The sequence below is a fragment of the Pieris brassicae genome, chromosome 4 (assembly GCF_905147105.1).
Source record: "Pieris brassicae chromosome 4, ilPieBrab1.1, whole genome shotgun sequence".
Lineage (NCBI taxonomy): Eukaryota > Metazoa > Arthropoda > Insecta > Lepidoptera > Pieridae > Pieris > Pieris brassicae.
In genome coordinates this window covers 11,777,790-11,799,661 of record NC_059668.1, presented here as the reverse complement: position 1 = coordinate 11,799,661, position 21,872 = coordinate 11,777,790, and the positions used below count along the sequence as shown (strand labels likewise).

The window sequence follows — 21,872 nt, the reverse complement described above, 5'->3', positions numbered from 1 at the left end:
TTTCTTTTAAAACTTTTATAAAAAAAATATTATATATATAATAACTAAAACAAATAATAATCCATTTAACAGACCTACATTTTCTGCTTATCTATTATAATGTAGAAAGTAGCATTACAGTGATGTTTTAATCACTTTATTGCTATAATAAAATATACATAGATAATTAGAAAATATATTAATACTTATGAGCTTCCAACATCAACGTTGGTCACAAGGTGCGGGCTGCAGACAGTCCAAAATGGCTCTGCCAGCAGTCAACCGACAGCTTACCAAACAACTTATAAACTTGAATAGAATAAATCTGAAAACAATGATAGGACAATTACGGGCCATTGTCTCCTTAATAAACATCTTTATGTCCTAGGCGCGACAGACAGCCCCCTGTGCAGAGGCTGTTTCAGCGCAGAGGAATCAGTCACCCACGTAGTCCGTGAAGTGTCGCCACCGCCTGCGAGGTGCCCAGGAGACTTCTGTGCTTCTGGAAGGAGTTAGGCTGGCTTAGTTAGCCAGGACTTTACGCACAACGGACCTATTGAGCGTCTAAGTGCGGAAACAGAGTCCACACATACATACATACTTATGAGCTTATTTACACTTAATATTTCCAAATTAGGTTTTATAACAGTGTAATTGTTAGTAAGCTATCGTCATGTATAAAAAAGGCTTAAATAGAAGGTAACTTGATATTTAAATAAAACAACTATAACATTTAATAAATATAATTTAACAAAGCAAACTTTGGTAACATAGTTTCGGCAGGCTAACGCCCTAATTTGAATTTTCCTACGATATAAAACTGCGCATATAATGGAAGACCATATATTCCTTTACAATTATGTAATTTAAATATAATTGTTACAGGATTCTTACTTTTAACCATAACAATTATAAACTTAATAATTTTAAATACATACAAATATAATTATACATTTGCATTTTTCAGCTCTTAGCTATTTAAATCGAATATATGAGGGTAGCGCTGGAAGATTGGAATGGATGCATTTTGATTGAAAGCAACAAAATCGAAAACCTCCGATACGCAGATGACACGTTATTTGCCTCTTCGTAACGAGAAATGGCGGAACTGTGCAGCAAGAAAGCGAAATGGTCGGTCTTTCTATTAATAGGGTAAAGACAAAAGTCATGCTAGTGGATCAGACTGGACTGGACCTGACTGGACACGTCAAGAAGAACTTGGACTTGGAATTTGTAGACGAATTTGGATATTTCGGATCATTCATAAGTAACCAGAGCAGGCTACAGCAGCAATTAGTAAAGTGTAAACTGACCAGAATATGGCTAAATAGAAACGTGTCAAATATTACTTGGAGCAGGTTTTGGTGTTCGCAGGTTCAGAACTTTGTTGTTTTCCATTTTATTGTACGAATTAGAGTCTTGGTCAATTCGTGCAGCGGACCAAAAAAAGATAGAGGCGTTCGAGATGTGGTTTTGGAGGAGAATGTTGTGAATACCATGGACAGCAACAAGAACCAATAAGTCCATTCTCGACTAATTAGATCACAAAACTGTCAACTATCATTTACTAACGGGTGCTTAGGTACTTTAGCCATATTGGCAGGAGAGAATGCAATGCAAATTAAGACATTTATGGGTCTCAATATACCTAATGCAATGAGACAAACTGAGGATAGAGTGGATGGAGGCAGCAAATCGACGTATCGGTTAGGGCTTTTTAAGACAAGTCCGACCTTGAGTAATGACGACTACAAAGAATAAGAAGCAACTTATAAATCGTAATGAAATTGGCTTAGTTAATAACTGATAGTAATAACAACATTACGTGAATGTGTACAATACGGTTGTATGTTTCTACTTTTTATATTGATTTTCTAAATTTAGCTAAAACTAAATAATATCTTTTTAAACAATGATAAATTTGTAAACCTTTGTTTAACACATGTAACAACATATTGATATAATGAATCCACAAAACTTATATCAATAGTTTTTTAGCACCATAATTATAATAACTTCAAAATATGCTTAATAAGTCAAATATAACATTAGTTTTTAAAAAGAAGTATTATTATTTTCATGATTTCATTATAAATAAGACTTAATTCTTATATTTGTTCTATTATACAGACACAGCTTGTCACCAACTACACCACTATAGTCCTATTATTGGCAAAGCTGTCATTTTGTTTTATGTAATGATTTAATTCTTTTAGTGTTGTAACTCTGGAGGTTGGAATGTACAGTTGAGCGAAAGAACAATTGTTTTGATTGTTTTCACAACTAAGCGATGTATATTGAGGTTTGGTTACATCGTGAATTCTAAACCCCAGAAAGACAAGAAAGAGTCTTTATCAATGTATCTAAGCTTAAATATAAACATAAAGCAAACCAACAAAGCTAGTCTGTTAATGCATCTTCTGCTTCCGGTCCTTAACAAAGAGCCTTGATATCCTCGTAAGAATAAACCAAATAATAACAACAATGGCAATAACAAACGCGATAAAAGCCGCCATAACGTCCAGCAAGGCAAGTTGGTAGAGAGGCATATCCCTGGCTGGAGAATGGAGTTTCGCAGCTGGACCCCAACGAATCACCCTCTCAACCCAGTATACGGCGGTCTCGAGTGGCGGGGATTGTCTGTCATTCCAGATATTTGAGAGTAGACGCGCTTGCAAACGCATTCTGAAAGTGAAAAATATTGCTTTAATAAACACAATTTCATAGAAAGGTACGAAAGAAAACTTTTGGTAAAACTGTGCAATTACAGGGATTTAGTTTTTATGTAATAGGGGCGGGGCGTAATATTATTATTAAGCACTTTGTAGGAAAAGTTGATTCCTGTGAAGATTTACAGATGAAACTGATTGACACTTGGTCTGAATTATACTTCGGAAGTATAACTTCTCTTTCGAGGAAAAAAAATCTATAAATATAGTGTTTGGGACTAGAAGCCACACAAGTTAGCTACTAAAGTAGTTATATATATATCGATATAACTTCCGCATATAATATTGGCATTGAGCCCAAAACTCTTGCCAAGGGCTTGTAATGCATGGCATAGATGTTACATTATGTCAATTATGTTTGTAGATAAGGTGTAACAAGTTTTAAATAATTATCTTTCTATAACAAGTTAAACTAGGCGTTTAAAATTTTCATGTTCGTTCGATCTACGCCCTTGCTTTGATGTAATGTGCATTTTGTTAAGATACCTACATAAATAAATAATATTGTAATGGTTCCTAAGCTCGTATTCTCAGGAGTATCTCAAGGTAGAGTAGCTATTTACTTAAGCTGTCATGCTGTTATGGTAGCAGCTCCTTACAAACGTTGTAAAAACAAAAACTTGGCGATTAAAAAGAGTGGCGGAGAGTTTTTTTGCCAGTTCTTCTCTTCCGTTCTACGAGTTTGATTTGAGACCTGGCAGTAAATGTAAAATTAGAAGCATTTTATATACATTTCTGTTTTTGACGTTCATATGTGTACATTGTGTTACCTATATGAATAAATAATTTTGTATTTCGAAGTTAATTTACAGTTTGTGCAAGGACTGATGCTGGTTTAATAGCTACTCTTGTTAAAACGTTCGTGTTTGATATTCAGAAAATATACATTAGTCATCAATTAACATATTTAATTTATGTTAAAATTGCGTATCAATATCAAATATAATAAAGACAGGTTATTGTATCATTTTCTACATATTTAATATTATAATCAATACGGTCGCATATGACTTATCATAATTTAATGAAATTTTTAATGGCTGATTCAATTTACCTAGATTATAAGTTATAAATACAGTTTATAAGATTGCAATAATCTAATTTATAATCTTACTAATATAATAATCAAATAATAAAAACAAATATAGATCGTATATTACCGATGCAGATATGTACACATATGTAATAAGTTTTGATAAGAAGTTTACGCCTACTAACAGCTTAAGGCAATGTTGACGTTGCAAGTAATGTCGTCGACTACATAAATAATAATATGTTCAAAAAAATAAACTATTTAACTAAATTAAGTATAATGAGGTACTCACTCAGCACTTAAGACCTTCTCGAGGGCAGCACTTAAAGATTCTTCAGTAAGATCATAGTAAGGGACAACTATAGCCAACCCTGCTGCTTCTGCCGCAGCACCGTTGGACGGTTGGTCTCCGAAGAATGGCACAACCACCATGGGCTTACCAGCAGATACCGCTTCAGTCATACCCAAAAGGCCTCCATGTGCCAAAAATGCTACCACCTTTTTGTGCCCTGAAAAAAATTTCATTATTTAGATATTATTTTAATACATATATTATTTTATCACATTGCAAACTAACGCTAAAGGATATTTTAAATAATCCAATTCAAAATTCCTATTGGTTCAAATTCATTTGTTTATTTCAATAGTTGAAAGAAATTAAACCCGACCGAGTTTTCATGACTTGTTCTTCCCGGACGGCGGACGGTACGCGACACTATAAAGTTCGAAGTGATCATGTATGACGCTGTATATAGCTAGTTTATTAGGTTTTATACAAAAATACCTTAAATTTAAAGTTTTTAGAATATAAAAACTCATTTTGATTGAATTAAACCCATATAACTTCTAACGTAAAATCCTTTTATAGCCGCCGGATGTACTTTATTAATAATTTACTCTTACAGTTTATTAAACATATCATAAAGAAAATACGTATACAAGAACAACAATAAGCCCATATTGTACCTTAATAGATGACATGAATAGTAATGACTACAAAGGAAAACCATATAACATGTCAACGTGCCTTTAGCAAGGTTCTTCCTAAGTGCCTATTATATAAAATCTTTAAAGAACCAATAATGGATGTCCTTGAAGTAAATGATATGCGTTTACACAAATCAATTCAATTGAACTTAGATGACATCTTTGGGTAGTAACTCTATACATTGAAAGAAAAATTATCAATAAAATAAAGCCTTCCTTTTCAAGTGGGTTCAAGTGAACTTTGTAGAGTAGTTTAAAATTATTATATTTTATTTATTATATTTTTTTATTATTACATTTTATTAGGTATTTTTTCCTTAATATCATTGTAAGCTCATTAGTTGTGAATACAACGTATTGTGTCTAAATATAGAAATGCCATATAATTAGCTTGAAAATACGGTAGGTAATAATTTTACAAATCAGAAACACGATTCTATGAGGTTTTACGTGAACATGACATTTGAATTTTCCTCGGAATTGCGTTATTTCTGCTAAATTACAAGACGAGATATTTTCCTAGAGTTGAACATAAATCAATTATGTATTTATAGCTTTATATATATACATATAGCTTCCGTTTGAACAAAAAAAATCGGCAAAGTTAGATTTACTGAAGACAAAATGTATGTAAGACATGACCAATTAAAAAAAAGTTTTACAATTTTATAATTATTTAATATATTTATTACAATGCAATTACTATCACGCTTGTCTAACACTATTACAGTGTAAATAATAACCTTGATAATTAACTGTCTACCTCACCTAACAATATTGTTTCGACAACAATATGAAGTTGTTTTTTCATGTTAAGTGTTGTTTAGACTTTGTTCGTATTTATAATTTTGTTAGAAGTGTTTGTATATACGCAAATGTAAAGGATTCTATTAATTTTTTTATCAACCGCCCATTGTAATATTATTAGATAATCCTAAAATATGTATATTTGAAGTAAGTTAATTGATATAATATAACTTAATGAAAAAAACTTACGTAACAGTTCGTACTGAGGCAGCCACCTCACCCTCAAAATGTTTCCAGTAAGAGTACCTTCCTCTGCACTGTTTTCATACTTCCAAATCACCCTCTGCTTCAACTTGGAGAGCGCTCTAGTTATTATCTCTTCTTTGTATTTAGGAATCGTAGCGGTCTTGATGAGAGAACCGAAGCTGAATATGACCACGCCATGCTCGGATTCGTTGAGGAATCTCTCTATATACTGTAAAAGGATGATGTTTGATAATTGAGGATTAATATAATATCATTATTTCACATAATAATAATGCACATATCAAATTGATTAACAAATAAGTAGCTGACTTAACGAATAACTTATTCTAATATAAGGTTTTATTGTATTAAACAAAACGTATCTTCCATTAGGGCAAACAGGTAAAAGATATATGCTTTTTAATAAAGTATGATTCTACACGACGGACCCATTTAAAAGTATGATAAAAACTATGAATACACAGAGTTACTGTTATATGAAATACATCTCATAGGCACAAAAAATGATACTGTTACACTTTTTACTCTTGATGAAATTTTGCAATACCTATGTTATGCCTTCGGTCATTGAACCGGTGACTGACCTCTATTTGCAACGATATATTATAATATAATTTTATCGTAATGTTTTAATAATTCATTTCTTTGCTCGAACGAAATTATATGTATTATATTTTAGGTGTATCAAGAACACATAATAATTATAGAGTACGCATTAAGCACTGCCTTCTAGTTTTTGTATAATCTATGTAAATTAATATATCTCTAATTTGTATTAGATGCCATATACGTTTTTTTATAAATAAAGTTAAAATTATTGTTTATTCGACAAATAAATGTGGTCACTTACTATATCTAATTCTCTAGTGCTCTTTCGTTTATAGATTTGACCTCGATAAACTGCTTAATTGATACTATTATAGAACCTATTGAGGCAAATGATCTAGCTTCGTACGTCAGTGTCTATAGATTGCATGCAATGAAAACTATTGAAATAGATAATTTGTGTAGACAATAGTTTTATCTTATTTAACGTTATACTATTTATAAATGCTTGGTTTAGGTAGAATGATATCTCCCTTTGTTGTAAATGCACTGCGAATTAATTCCTAAGATTAGTCTTATTTATAAATGTATGCCGTAATTAGTTGACGTACTATCATTCGTTTATTTGTCGAAGTAATGAGGACGAAACACTAAATATTTATAGGTATACATATATCCATTGTTTGATATCGGTCATAAGCGCAGAACTGTAATCAAAGTAACTTACTTTAATTGTATTTGTTTTAATATATATTAGATAATATGCCAACATTCTACGTCTTTAAAATTAACAACGAAGAATTAATTGTAATTAACAACATGACAACAAACCAACTGTATTTCCCCTTAGATTCAAGACATGGGAAATAATGAAAAGCCCTAGAAGGTTTTGATGCGACCTAAAAACAGATTATTGTAAGTAGAGTATTTGTGAAAATTGAATAGTCATTAACCCAATAAACTGATAGTGTAATAAAGTTAATGCGTTATTGAGCGACAAGAAGTTTCTATCGTTATGACAATAAGAACGTTGTAGTCGGTGAGTCAGATGTAAGAAAGGTCACAGTCGATAATGTTAGAAAAACTTCGATATTATATTAATATTAGAGGCACTTATCAGCTGTTATTTGTGTATTTGGGTAAAAAAAACTTAGTATATGTATTAGTTCAGATAAGATATAAAATAGTAATGAGGTTATCAAAATATGGTTCAACTTAAATATTAATAATAAAGATGCAAAGAAAAACAAAAAATTGTTTATGATCACGGATAATTTTTAGCGAAATAATAGCACAACATCTTCTTGTCTTTATAATTTATTCCCAAGATAAAAATTAATGTATTTGAGAAATAGTTATAACTAAAACAGATTAAGGAACAGGTTTTGGACATTAAGAGATATATATTGTCACTGATAAAGTAATATTTATTAATGGCGTAGGTATCTAAAAAAACAATCGTTATTGGTATTCGGTATTTTTATTAGTGACCTTTAAAATGTTGGCAAGGTAGGTAAAAAGATTCATTACGTAAAGCCTTATTCTGGTTTTTGTATTAGTTTTAATGAAATTTGAGGTGTATATTCATAGACAATAACGCAACATACAAAAATACATTTTACGCTTGTGTTGTAATTTTTTATTTAGTATGCCAATAATTGTTATTCAAGAGTCCGGGGATCTTAACCTAAGCGGCCTTTGCGAAAGGCCACTTTTTGATTTCGATATCAAGAAACGTTATAATGTTAAGAGAATAAGACCGGAGGTGCTACAGGAAATTTTTTGGGTATAAAAACTTCTTCACTTTTATCGAAAGACAAGAGCATAAATATAATCCTTGAATTTTTTAAATAATTATCATAATATTATTCTTGTGGAACTTACCCCCGGTATGTGCTTTCTAGTATCATCAAGATGCATACCACCAACTTCGATCAGTCCCGGGACTGCTGGGCGCACACCATTCAGAGGATGAAACGTGTTGACCATCAACAATGTTATATTTTTGGCCAAATCTTCAAGAGGCACTTTAAGGCCATAATGCTTTTCAATTAACGACTTCTCCCTCTCTTGAACATCAAAATGAAACCAGTATTTTAAAAGCAGATTCGCTAACGTATTCTGAACCCTTTGTAAATAAGTCATCGGAGTTGCCCAACTTGCACTAAGCACAGGTAAATATGCCGGATTATCGACAAAACCGATACGCTCTGCAGCCCACGGCACTGCATTCGATGACGACAATGCAACGATCGGTGCTTTAATTCCATAAACATGTAACAATCCCAGCATGCAATCACTGTTAAAGTTTTCTACAATCACGATGTCGAAGTCGCCTTTCAAAGCGTCCACGAGCGGGGGCCAATCTATAGCCTTCCCGCAGACGTTTAAAGCCATTCCGCCGAGAGGTTGAAAACCGGCAAACTGTTTTAAAATTTCACCCACAAACGGCAATCGGAAAACTAAACTAGGATTTTCGAACCATGACATATCCAATGTCTCGACACCAATACCAGCGATACCTTCAAAACTGACATCAGTATAATTTGAAGGTGGATTTTTTAAGGGAAAGAATGACGCAACAGTCATTTGATGTCCACGTTCAGCCAGCTGCTTTAGAAGGGGTTCAAAAACCATATGATGGCTCTTCCCCGTATGTGGAAATAGACCGAGAATTTTTGCGCTTTGAACATGATGGAGCGCGACGAACGCCAATATTATCGTGAGTGCACGCATCGCACGCTCTTCCCGGTAGAGAGGCGAGTAAAATACTGGCAGACTGTGCGAGCAGGCCGACACTGAACACTCCGACACTATTTTCAGAATGTGTTACATTATATCCGCGGCGGACATAACGCACGACAATCGAAGATTATTAAGGTTGGATCTCGACCCTTTAACCTCGATCATGAACTACTTAGTTAAGGTTTTAACAGTTTAAAATATACTAGTAATTTAAAATAAGAAATGAACAATTTTAATTAGCCGTTTAGCCAGTAATTATGATTTTTTTACTGAGTAACATCCGAAATAATTTGACTGAAACTTATTATTTTTTTAAGTTTGAGCCATGGTAACTGACCTCACAGAATTGTTTGTCTCTAATTATTTTTATATATTAGAGACTTTTACTTATTTTTACAAATATTATTTAAAAATCCTTTGTACTATAGAGCAACTTACAATGTCGAAAAAAATCTTTGTTGTAATGTTAAATTGCAATGGTTGTCTATTTAATACCGTCTATTTGAACTTCAATTGAATCTTCGCAAAATAAAATTAAAGAACGCCAAATTTTTCTTGATATTAAAACATCACCAAATTATAAGTCATAATCATAATAAGTGCAAAAATGCGTATGTAAATTTCTTGCGTTATAGTTGAATAGACTGTATACAAAAAAACGAGCATATTCTCATGTTTATATAAAATATTAATAACATATTATAGACCTAGTTTGCCTCTCAGTGAATAGGTGTCAAGGATCGTAGCTATCTTGTGGAAATCGGAAATGCACTGCATATGCCTGTCTTTATAATATTAATATACTTGCGACAATATTTCCGATGCTTTCGCCACTAAGCAGTAGTGATACGATTTAAAATATTCTATGATATTATGACTGCCAAAGAAAAGGGGTATTTTGCTGAGAGTGAAATCAATTTATTAATTATAACTATATTTTGGTCATACTTCCATTATTTTATTTAGATTATATGTGTTAGCTTAGTCTCCCGTGAATGTTTGAATCTATTCTTTCTCGTATTATTACTCAAAAACCGGTCAATAATTTACTTGAACAATGCTATGTACTATCGTATGCATAGGTTTATATTAATAATACATAGTAGGAAATTAGCAAGTCATTCATTCGAGTACTGATATTGCTTGACGATTGATAAGGCAAGACATTGTGTGATTTATAAAACATAGAGGCCTTGACTCATAATTGCATCATATTAAAATTAATGAGCCTAAATATAGTACACCAATACAAAACTCAGTTCGTATGTTGTCACGTGTAATCCGTTTAACGAGTTATGTTGATTTAAGAAGATGGTGAGAATCAATTATTTTGCCCAAATTGTATATTGCCTAATATTTGTTACGAAGTCTATTTCCGGTATATTGATTTAATTGCGGTAATCTAAAATAATAGCGGATACAAAGACCGTATCATAAATCAATATAATAACAAGGATAAAACCATGAGCACGCTTGCAAATTCAGAAGAGATTTGGCTGACAATAGAAGGTGTATAGCCGTGTGCTAAGTGTGCTATAATAATAGTAATATCTGATACTACACATGACCAAATTGTCATAAAATGAACTTTTAAACTGCGCATGGGGTCGCGTCTGATGTTCATAGGTGATTTTTGTCATAGAAAATAGTACAATTTAATTCGACTCAGCACGCGTCGCGTTTCATCGGGTCGCGTGGCGTTTTAATAATGTGTTTCCTCCTTAAGACTATTTTCATCACAAAATAAAAGAAACGAATGGAGTTAAGTTCTTCGGTGAATATAAATGCGATTAACTTTATCGTAATAAAGGCCTTACATTAACAAACATTCTTAACTCACCTGTGGAATCTCCTTTTCTTCTCTATCAAGGTGCATACCGCCAACTTCCAGCAGTCCTGGTATCAACGGGCGTACCCCGTTTAATGCATGAAACGTATTTAACATCAATAAACTAATATTCTTCGATAGGCCGTATAGAGGCACTTCCTTACCATAATGCTTCTCAATAATTGCTTTCTCGGTGTCTTGTACATTTTGCAGGATGCTCTTAAGATATACATTCAAAACGGCGTTCTTTACTCGTTCTATATACGACATGGATACAGTCCAAGGTGAAAGTATAATAGGGACGTAAGATGGATTATCAACAAAACCTAAACGTTCTGCCGAAGATGGAAAAGCGTTGCTAGATGAGAGCGCTATGACTGGGGCTTTGATGCCATATGGGTGTAAAAGACCCAGCATACAGTCACTGTTAAAATTCTCAACGATGACGAGATCGTAGTCTTGTTTTAACACTTCAATTAGAGGCTTGAACCCCATTAATTTTTCACAAATAGTAACAGCGCTTCTGGCAAGCGATCGTACCTCATCACGTTGTTTCCAAATGTCTCCGATAAGTGGAATGCCGTACTTCAAGGGCGGGTTTTCGTACATAGCCATATCTAAAACTTCTAGGCCCAAACCGGCGAGACCGACAAAGCTTAATTCGGTGTAATTCGCTGGGGGATTTTCAAGTGGGAAGAACGAAGCGACTGTCATTTGGTGGCCGCGCTGAGCTAATTTTAGGAAAAGAGGTTCGAACACCATGTGGTGGCTTTTCCCCGGTTGTGGAAAAAGGGCGAGAATTCTAGCACCGTCAACATGGTACAAACACGAAATTAGGGTAAAGATATTATAAATAACCGGACGCATCGTTAACACTGTTCACCGTTGTACTATATATTACTAGCCAGATACTGCGTTAAATCACACTAATATAATGTTTGCTTAACTTATCAGCATGTAATAATTTTTAAAGATGATTACAAAAAACGTTACGATAATTCGTGTGTCAATCACATAATTCATGTAGACTTTAGACACGAAATAATAATAGGAATTGATTTCTCTGCTCCGCTTACATGATATACCTATTTATTCAAATAATTCGACGCAAAATATCATAAGGTTTATTAGGTATTTATGAAATCTCAGAAAACACCAACACAGAAAACCCGAATTTATTTAAATCATATACTTAAGTCTATCTACAAGAATCGAGATCTTCATTATGAGAAAAAATATACATTCCTAACAAATTATGTATGTGGTATCGGTAATCACCTTTTTATGACGTAATAACTTCCGTATATTATTGCTTTTTAAGTCTTCATATAATGTTTACCACTACAACTCAATCCCATTTTTCACAAATCATAAAATTACAATTACCAACGCACCCACCAACTCTTCCATTTGTCTGTATGTGCAAAGGAAGCCAATGTATTCAAAAATGAAGAGCAGCAAATAAACTCGATATATTCTAACATACAATGTCAGAATCCTGTCTTTTTAGGCCTCTTGCAATTAACAGATGCACTCAAAAATATAAATGACGATATACATAACGTATGCGACAGTCACCGTTTTACTCAAGCATATTTGAGGAAATTACACGACCCGTCACACAACGCCACCGCCCCAGTCACATTTCCATGTAGCCATGACTTTTCCGGCTTCCAGTTAATAAAACTAAACCTTGTTAAATCCGCATGTCACGCATCTCCCTTCCTCCAGGCCCAACAAGCTGCCACGAGAAAGCAGCACCACAAGACAGCAAGGACAAAGAACAGTTCGCCAACATTCGCGACAACACTGTATCGAGCCTTGGATCTTGCACATCATACATTTAAAGTTATGGCGATATGAATACCAAAATATGCCAACGTAGGGCAAATAAAATACCAGGAGCTCCTTGGAGGAGGCCTTCACTTGCGGCAGAATTCATTAGTAGATAAAGAATATTAAAACAAAATAGTGTAATTTAAAAAATAATATAATTAAGTTTACTTAGATTTTTTTGCAAAATATAAAAAAAAGTTTTTTTATTATTATTATGTTTATAAGTAATTTCTACTTTTACATTTGAACGGCTCTGAATCTATATTTGTATTTCGTAATTAAAGACACTTCATATGAATATCTCTATTAGTTTTACAGAGTACTCTTACAAAATATTCAAGGCTACTACTACTAACACAATTCATGTCACAAAGTTGCAATTATTTAAATATCTTAGAAAATGACGGCATTCATTAAAACAAGACTTGATCCTTATTAGCAATCTCCTTTACATTCTACCAATCAGTATTCATCTAAATGACTTTTCATTTCTTACAAAAGCAATGTTTGTTATGTTTAACTGGCTAAACTTAACGGAGAAACATGACATCACGGACTATTTGTACCTTTAAAATCTTGTAAAAAGTAACAATTGTAGTTATGCCTACTAATAAAATATACTCATTATTCCTAATTCATTTTAGCTTCTCAAAATTGCTGCAGAGATGGGAATAAGAACAATTACTTTAATTCCATGACACTACTACTATATAAGACTTGGGTAGCGGTTGTACTATATAAGACATGGGTATGGGTATCTTATCTAGTACGTGCCGAAATACTGATAATAATTAGTAAATCTTTTCTTTCCCCTATTTTTGTTCAAATTCCGGCCAAAAGTTCAGTAGATACATACATTCGTATGCGTAGTTATCTATTTAAGATATTAAGTGGTAAATTAGCAAGTCATTCATTTGCGTACATTGTTTGGCTATAAGGCAAAACATTGCCTCATAATTTAATCATTAAGTTGATTAAAACAATTATTAACACGAATGAGCCTTAATATAGTATGCCAATACGAAACTCAGTTCGTAAATAGTATGTTATGCTGTCACGTGTAAACCGTTTAAAGAGTTATGATGATTTAAGATGGCAAGAATCATTTTTTTCGGCCATATTGAAGTTTATTTGAGTGTGTTGACGTAATCAGCAAATAAGATAATCAAAGACCCCCCCCCCCTCTCGCCCCTATATACATAGTATACACAAGTGTTTATGTATACTTGAACTGGCCCATGAATATAAGGATATAACCAAGAAGTACATGAGATAAATGAAAATACATCATATGATGATAGAAATGAATGGAGTCAATCTCTTCATTAAATATGAATGCATTATACATTAACAAACATTCTTAACTCACCTGTGGAATCTCCTTTTCTTCTCTATCAAGGTGCATACCGCCAACTTCCAGCAGTCCTGGTACCAACGGGCGTACCCCGTTTAGTTCGTGAAACGTATTTAACATCAATAAACTAATATTCTTCGATAGGTCGTATAAAGGCACTTCTTTACCATAATGCTTCTCAATAATTGCTTTCTCGGTGTCTTGTATATTTTGCAGGATGCTCTTAAGATATACATTCAAAACTACGTTCTTTACTCTTTCTATATACGACATGGGTGCAGTCCAAGGTGAAGTTATGATAGGGACGTAAGATGGATTATCAACAAAACCTAAACGTTCTGCCGAAGATGGAAAAGCGTTGCAAGATGAGAGCGCTATGACTGGGGCTTTGATGCCATATAGGTGTAAGAGACCCAGTATACAGTCACTGTTAAAATTCTCAACGATGACGATATCGTAGTCTTAATTTAACACTTCAATTAATGGCTTCCAGCCTATCAATTTTTCACAAATCGTAACAGCGCTTCTGGCAAGCGGTCGTACTTCATCACGTTGTTTCATAATGTCTCCGATAAGTGGAATGCCGTACTTCAAGGGCGGGTTTTCGTACATAGCCATATTTAAAACTTCTAGGCCCAAACCGGCGAGACCGACAAAGCTTAATTCGGTGTAATTCACTGGGGGATTTTCAAGTGGGAAGAACGAAGCGACTGTCATTTGGTGGCCGCGCTGAGCTAATTTTAGAAAAAGAGGTTCGAACACCATGTGGTGGCTTTTCCCCGGATGTGGAAAAAGGGCGAGAATTCTAGCACCTTGAACATGGTACAAACACGAAATTACAGTTAAGATATAATATATAATAAGACGCATCGTTATCACTGTTCACAGACCTATTGCTAACCAGATACTGCGTTAGATCACACTAATATAATGTTTGCTTACCTTATCAGAATGTAATAATTTTTGAAGACGGTTACAAAAATAAACGTTACAACCTATAACCAGCTATTCGTGTGTCAATCACATGATTCATGTAGACTTTAGACATGAAATAATAATAGGAATAGATTTCTCTGCTCCGCTTACATGATATACCTATTTATTCAAATAATTCGACGCAAAATATCATACAGGTTTATTAGGTATTTATAAAATCTCAGAAAACTTTCTACTCGAATTTATTTAAATTATGTACTTAAGTCAAGTCTTTCTACAAGAATTGAGACCTTCATAATAAGAAAAAATATAACATTACTAACAAATTATGTATGTGGTATCGGTAATCACCTTTTTATGACGTAATAACTTCCGTATATTATTGCTTTTTAAGTCTTCATATAATGTTTACCACTACAACTCAATCCCATTTTTCACAAATCATAAAATTACAATTACCAACGCACCCACCAACTCTTCCATTTGTCTGTATGTGCAAAGGAAGCCAATGTATTCAAAAATGAAGAGCAGTAAAAACTCGAAATATTCTAACATACAATGTCAGAACCCTGTGTTTTTAGGGGGCCTCTTGCAATTAACAGATGCACTCAAAAATATAAATGACGATATACATAACGAATGCGCCAGTCATCGTTTAACTCAACCATATTTGAAGAAATTACACGACCCGTCACACAACGCCACAGTCCCAGTCACATTTCCATGTAACCATGACTTTTCCGGCTTTCCAGTTAATAAAACTAAACCTTGTTAAATCCGCATGTCACGCATCTCCCTTCATCCAGGTTCAACAAGCTGCCACGAGAAAGCAGCACCACAAGACAGTAAGGACAAACAACAGTTCGCCAACATTCGCGACAACACTGTATCGAGCCTTGAATCTTGCACATCATACATTTAAAGTTATGGCGCTATGAATGCCAAAATATGCCAACCTAGGGCAAATAAAATACCAGGAGATCCTTGGAGGAGGCCTTCACTTGCGGAAGAATTCATTAGTAAATAGATAAAGAATAGTAAAAAAAATTGTGTAATTTAAAAAATATTATAATTAAGTTTAGTTTGATTTTTTGCAAGATATACAAAAGTTTTTTATTATTCTATGTTTATAAGTAATTTCTACTTTTACATTTGAATGGCTCTGAATCTATATATATGTATTTCGCAAATAGATTCCATGGGAAAAGACACTTCATAAGAATATCTCTATTAGTTTTACAAAGTACTCATACAAAATGATGATTTAAAATGGCAGGAATTATTTATTTTGGCCATATTGTATATTGCCTAATATTTATAGCGAAGTCTATTTGAGTTTTGTTGACGTCATCACCAAATAAGAAAATCAAAGACCCCCTCCCCACTCGCCCCGATATACACAGTATACACAGTATACACAAGTGCTTATGTATACTTGAACTGCCCCATAAATATAAGGATAAAACCAAGAAGTACATGAGATAAATGAAAATACATCATATGATGATAGAAATGAATGGAGTCAATCTCTTCATTAAATATGAATGCATTATACATTAACAAACATTCTTAACTCACCTGTGGAATCTCCTTTTCTTCTCTATCAAGGTGCATACCGCCAACTTCCAGCAGTCCTGGTACCAACGGGCGTACCCCGTTTAGTTCGTGAAACGTATTTAACATCAATAAACTAATATTCTTCGATAGGTTGTATAAAGGCACTTCTTTACCATAATGCTTCTCAATAATTGCTTTCTCGGTGTCTTGTATATTTTGCAGGATGCTCTTAAAATATACATTCAAAACTGCGTTCTTTACTCTCTGTATATAAGACATGGGTATTGTCCAAGGTGAAGTTATGATAGGGACGTAAGATGGATTATCAACAAAACCTAAACGTTCTGCCGACGATGGAAAAGCGTTGCTAGATGAGAGCGCTATGACTGGGGCTTTGATGCCATATGGGTGTAAAAGACCCAGCATACAGTCACTGTTAAAATTCTCAACGATGACGAGATCGTAGTCTTGTTTTAACACTTCAATTAGAGGCTTGAACCCCATTAATTTTTCACAAATAGTAACAGCGCTTCTGGCAAGCGATCGTACCTCATCACGTTGTTTCCAAATGTCTCCGATAAGTGGAATGCCGTACTTCAAGGGCGGGTTTTCGTACATAGCCATATCTAAAACTTCTAGGCCCAAACCGGCGTGACCGACAAAGCTTAATTCGGTGTAATTCGCTGGGGGATTTTCAAGTGGGAAGAACGAAGCGACTGTCATTTGGTGGCCGCGCTGAGCTAATTTTAGAAAAAGAGGTTCGAACACCATGTGGTGGCTTTTCCCCGGATGTGGAAAAAGGGCGAGAATTGTAGCACCTTCAACATGGTACAAACAGGTAATTAAGGTCAAGATATTATGAATAATCGGACGCATCGTTAACACTGTTCACGGACCTATTACTAGCCAGATACTGCGCAAGATCACACAAACGGAATGTTTGCTTACTAATGATTTTTGAAGATGATTACCAAAATAAACGTTTCAAGTTATCAACAGCTATCTGCTCGTGTGTCAATTAGATGATTCACGTAGACTTTAGACTCGAAATAATAATAGGAATTGATTTCTCTGATCCACTTAGATGATATACCTATTTATTTAAATAAATCAACGCAAAATATCATACAGGTTTATTAAGAATTTATAAAATTTCAGAAAACTTTCTACCCGAATTTATTTAAATCATATACTTACTTTGTCTATCTACAAGAATCGAGATCTTCGTTATAAGAAAAAATATACATTCCTAACAAATTATGTATTTGGTATCGGTAATCACCTTTTTATGGCGTAATAACTTCTGTATATTATTGCTTTTTAAGTCTTCATATAATGTTTACCACTACAACTCAATCCAATTTTTCACAAGAATACAATTACAATTATTAATAAGGCCGGTCCCCGCGGGAGAGCCAGACCACAACCCTCCAGTACATTCTCTATTTGTATGTATGTGCACAGGAAGCAAATGTATTCAAAAATGAAGAGCAGCAAATAAACTCTATATATTCTAACAAACAATGCCAGAACCCTGTCTTTTTAGAGTGCCTCTTGCAATTAACAGATGCACTCAAAAATATAAATAACTATATACATAATTGGATTATCGGAAACTCGACGTTTGGGAACAAAAATTGATGAATATAATAATTGTATACTCTGTAATGTTGGACTTAAGTATGGTCAATATGGAGTCGGCTTTTTAAAAAAAACATTGAAAGCTTCACTGAAATTTCTGAAAGAGTCGCACTTCTAAACTAAATTTGCAGGGCACTAAAATCTCTTTTATACAAGTCTACGCCCCCACAGAAACAGTGAAAGAAGACGAGCTCGAAACATTTTATACTAATTTCTAAAAATAAAATAATATAAAATATGTTTATTATGGAATATACGATACAGGTATCACTTATTCCACGTCATTAAATTAGTGTCGGTAGAAATCCCTACTCATCGGTAAAGAAGACAGAGGATGTAGAGGCCGAAAGAAAAGCCGGCGTAAAAAAATCTCGATACTCTTTAAAAATATCAAATCATCCTACAAAATGACTATGGTAAATATAGATAGAACAAACCAGAAGGAGGGAGATACGGTCCGCTTTTTATTTGTATCAAATTACAAAACTGAACGGAAACCTCGCAGTCCAGTTTCCGGAAGCGGCTGCCACGAGAAAGCAGCACCACAAGACACCAAAGACAAAGAACAGTGGTGCCGAAATAGCATGCCGCCATCATTCGCGACAACACTGTATCGAACCTTGGATCTTGCCCGAATATATATAAATTTATGGCGATCTAAATACCAAAATATGCCAACCTATGGCAAAGGAAATACCAGGAGATCTTTGGAGGAGACATTCACATGCGGAAGAGTTAATTAGTAAATATAAAGAATAGTAAAAAAAGTGTGATTAAAAAAATATTATAATTGAGTTTACTTTGATTTTTTTGCAAGAAGTACAATTTTTTTATTATTATTATGTTTATAAATAATTTCTACGTTTATATTTCGGCTCTGAATCTATATTTAAGTATTTCGTATTTAAATTTCTTACAAAATGACGGCATTCATTTAAACAAGACTTGATCCTTATTAGCAATCTCCTTTTAATTTTACAAATCAGTATTCGTCTAAATGACTTTTCATTTCTTATAAAAGCAATGTTTATTTTGTTTAAATGGCTAAACGTAATGGAGAAACAACTTATAAAATCTTCTAAAAAGTAACAATTGTAGTTATGCCTACTACTAAAATATACTCATTATTCCTAATTCATTTTAGCTTCTCAAAATTGGTGCAGAGATGGGAATGAGAACAATGACTTTAATTCCATAACACTATGGGCGGCTGTACTATATAAGACATGGGTTTGGGTATATCTTATCTTGTACGTGTCGGAATACTGATGATATAGTGATAATAATTAGTAGGGCAGATATGGCCCGTGTCCATAATTATGTACTTTGGTTTATATGGTGTTTAATGAGCGTAGTAAAGGATAAAAAAATATTTTCGTCACAAAATCTCGTCAAAAATAGTTATTTATAATTGTATTGCATTTAAAAATATACGAGGACGTAATAAATCTTGAACTTGATACATGACTTTGGTCTTAACCGGTCACTTTTAGGTCAATGTCTTAATGCGGTTCGCTGAGTCAACAAACAAGAAACATTATATTTGTTAACGATAATTTGGATTTTTTGACTCTTCGTTACACGGTTTTATAAAAAGGTTATTAAAGGATGTCTACAAGGTACTTTGCCAGCCATAGCAAAGTGGCCTATATACACGTTTCAGGTAAATTAACCTTATACACGCAATGAGACATAATATGCAGATGTATAACGTTTCGATGATAAATGACACTCCTATTTATTGCACAATTCAATTTTGCACGTGTCAACTTACTGTATCATAAAATAATTGTTTATGATAAGGATGTCGTAGGTATAAACAAATAGAGTCGTTTTGTCCAAACTTTTAGATGAAATACAAGGAATATTATCCTATTAACAGAATTGTCAGGTTTTTTTTTATTGAAAATGTTTATAGAATACACCTTGGTAGGTCTTCTATCTTATTTCTTTAATATTGTTTGTACCAGCTACATCGCTTATATGCCTATTGCTGTGAAAATATTGGTAGGCGATATCTTTTGTAAACTGTCATAACTTTGTAGAATATTATAGTTGCAGCATTAACTTTGAACACAAACATTTGAGTTCAAGTAAAATGTTAGAAGTTTAATTGTTATTTGTCTCTTATTTCTTCTGAGATTCTATTTTCATTTTAAAATATATAACGACTTCGACGATTCCAAAACAAAAATGTTCTATATTTAAGTGGCATATTTTATGTATATTTCAATTCAGTAAGATGAGTAAAGTACTTATGTAATTATAATGGAGATTTTATCTCCTATATTATCGATTCAACATATAATGTTTAATAATTAATACTTTGCATAATGAAGACGTGACTTCAGAAGATATAAGTGAAAAATAGATAAATATAATGCATTCCAAAGTTAAAAACAAATGTTAATAATACTATTTATTTAACACTACACAATTGTTTTACAGCGACGGACACCGATCTTCATGAAATCGAACGTTTTTGAGCTAAGCGTTAATGTCGCATCATATTTTAAAATACACACCAACCATTATATTTTGGTGATATATAAAAAGGTGGTCAAACCGAATTGTATAGGAGCCTACCTCATGACTTTGAAAACAATGTTTTTTCTGAAAGGCGTCGAGAGATATAGGCGATATCAAGGCGAATTAATTATAGATGGTGATGCAAGATAGAAGTGAAATGTGTATTTTGAAGGTTTATTTGACAACTTGTCGGTTTTAATCAATTTCCAACGTATAACCAGAGTAAGAGAGATACACGCAAGATAAGTGTGAACGAGATTAAGGAAGATTTAAAGAGAATGAAAGCCGGTACGTCAAGGAGATGCAATAGGGTTTCCGGAGAGATGCTTAAGGCTGGGCGGGACGCAGTATTAAGTCCCTCTCACTTTTAAGCAGTAACTGGAAACAGGGCACGGTGCTGTACGTTTGGCGAAAAGCTGTCATTATACAAAGTTATGCAAAGGGTATCAAGAATATTGTACAAATACGGCGGAATAAGCTTGTTTAGGTATTAATTGAAAAAGTGATAAAATGGACTGATGAAAAAGTATGGGATGTGCAAGCATTCTGCTTGCAGCAGCAGAGCCTGCTGTCTTTTCCTTACGATGCATTGCCAAAAAAATTGGCAAAAGGTTTTCTGTACTTTTGGAGATTTGGAAAAGGCTTACGATTGTGTGGCAATTCAAGCGTTTAATTTCCTGTAAGACATGCGTCAGAATTAAAGAGGCCGGCACTTGTTGGTTTCATGTCGAGAAAGGTGTGAGACAGGGTTGTTTTCACTCCGTGGCTTTTCAACAAAATTATTAAAAATAGGCCAGCTACTACTGAATTGTCTCCTATATATATGCTGACGACCATGTGATAGTTGCGTGGTTCTTCGGTGGAGGAAATGCAGGAGCTGGTTAAATTAGATAAACGCTTTCAGTGTTTACAGGATGAAAGTGAACATAGGAGAAACAAAAGCAATTTATATCTAGATAGGTCTAGATAATCTATCAGGTATTTAAAAAGGCGTCAATAGGATTGTATGCGATATTCTGATAGATGAAAAAAAAAAGTAGAACAAGTGAATGAGTTTGTGTACTGGCCGGCTAGGCTAGTTGTAGTATGTTTACTCTGGATGGAAATTATGACGAGTGATTGCTGGGAATAGAGTAAATGGGGTGTTGAATTTCTTTA

At 33.7% G+C, this 21,872-nt stretch overlaps 2 protein-coding genes and 1 pseudogene across 3 annotated transcripts; all 3 read right to left on the bottom strand.

Annotated features, from left to right (window-relative positions):
* Positions 1–706: 706 nt before the first annotated feature.
* On the bottom strand, positions 707–11,750 carry LOC123707999 (UDP-glycosyltransferase UGT5-like). Of its 2 annotated transcripts, none has more exons than XM_045658411.1 (4): positions 10,874–11,750; positions 5,725–5,950; positions 4,034–4,250; positions 707–2,664 (listed from the first exon to the last, which is right to left on the bottom strand). In XM_045658411.1, exons 1-4 carry the CDS (start codon positions 11,726–11,728, stop codon positions 2,388–2,390), a joined length of 1,575 nt encoding a protein of 524 aa, XP_045514367.1. In that variant the 5' UTR covers positions 11,729–11,750; the 3' UTR covers positions 707–2,387. The 2 variants fall into 2 exon arrangements, with proteins under 2 accessions (XP_045514367.1, XP_045514368.1); XM_045658412.1 differs by lacking the exon at positions 10,874–11,750 and adding an exon at positions 8,173–9,108.
* Positions 11,751–13,936: 2,186 nt separating this feature from the next.
* On the bottom strand, positions 13,937–14,947 carry LOC123708000 (annotated as a pseudogene).
* A 1,564-nt stretch (positions 14,948–16,511) lies between these two features.
* LOC123708580 (UDP-glucosyltransferase 2-like) lies at positions 16,512–17,467 on the bottom strand. Its single transcript, XM_045659360.1, has one exon. The coding sequence runs from the start codon at positions 17,418–17,420 to the stop codon at positions 16,557–16,559; it is 864 nt and encodes a 287-aa protein (XP_045515316.1). The 5' UTR covers positions 17,421–17,467; the 3' UTR covers positions 16,512–16,556.
* Positions 17,468–21,872: the final 4,405 nt, after the last annotated feature.

Coding starts and splice junctions, on each gene's coding strand:
- LOC123707999 (XM_045658411.1), bottom strand. CDS start 11,728: ATGCGTCCGGTTATTTATAATATCTTTACCCTAATTTCGTGTTTGTAC. Junction 5,951..10,873: donor AAGAAAAGGAGATTCCACAG/GTGAGTTAAGAA, acceptor ATCCTTTTACAG/TATATAGAGAGATTCCTCAA. Junction 4,251..5,724: donor GCCTCAGTACGAACTGTTAC/GTAAGTTTTTTT, acceptor AATTTTTTTCAG/GGCACAAAAAGGTGGTAGCA.
- LOC123708580 (XM_045659360.1), bottom strand. CDS start 17,420: ATGCGTCCGATTATTCATAATATCTTGACCTTAATTACCTGTTTGTAC.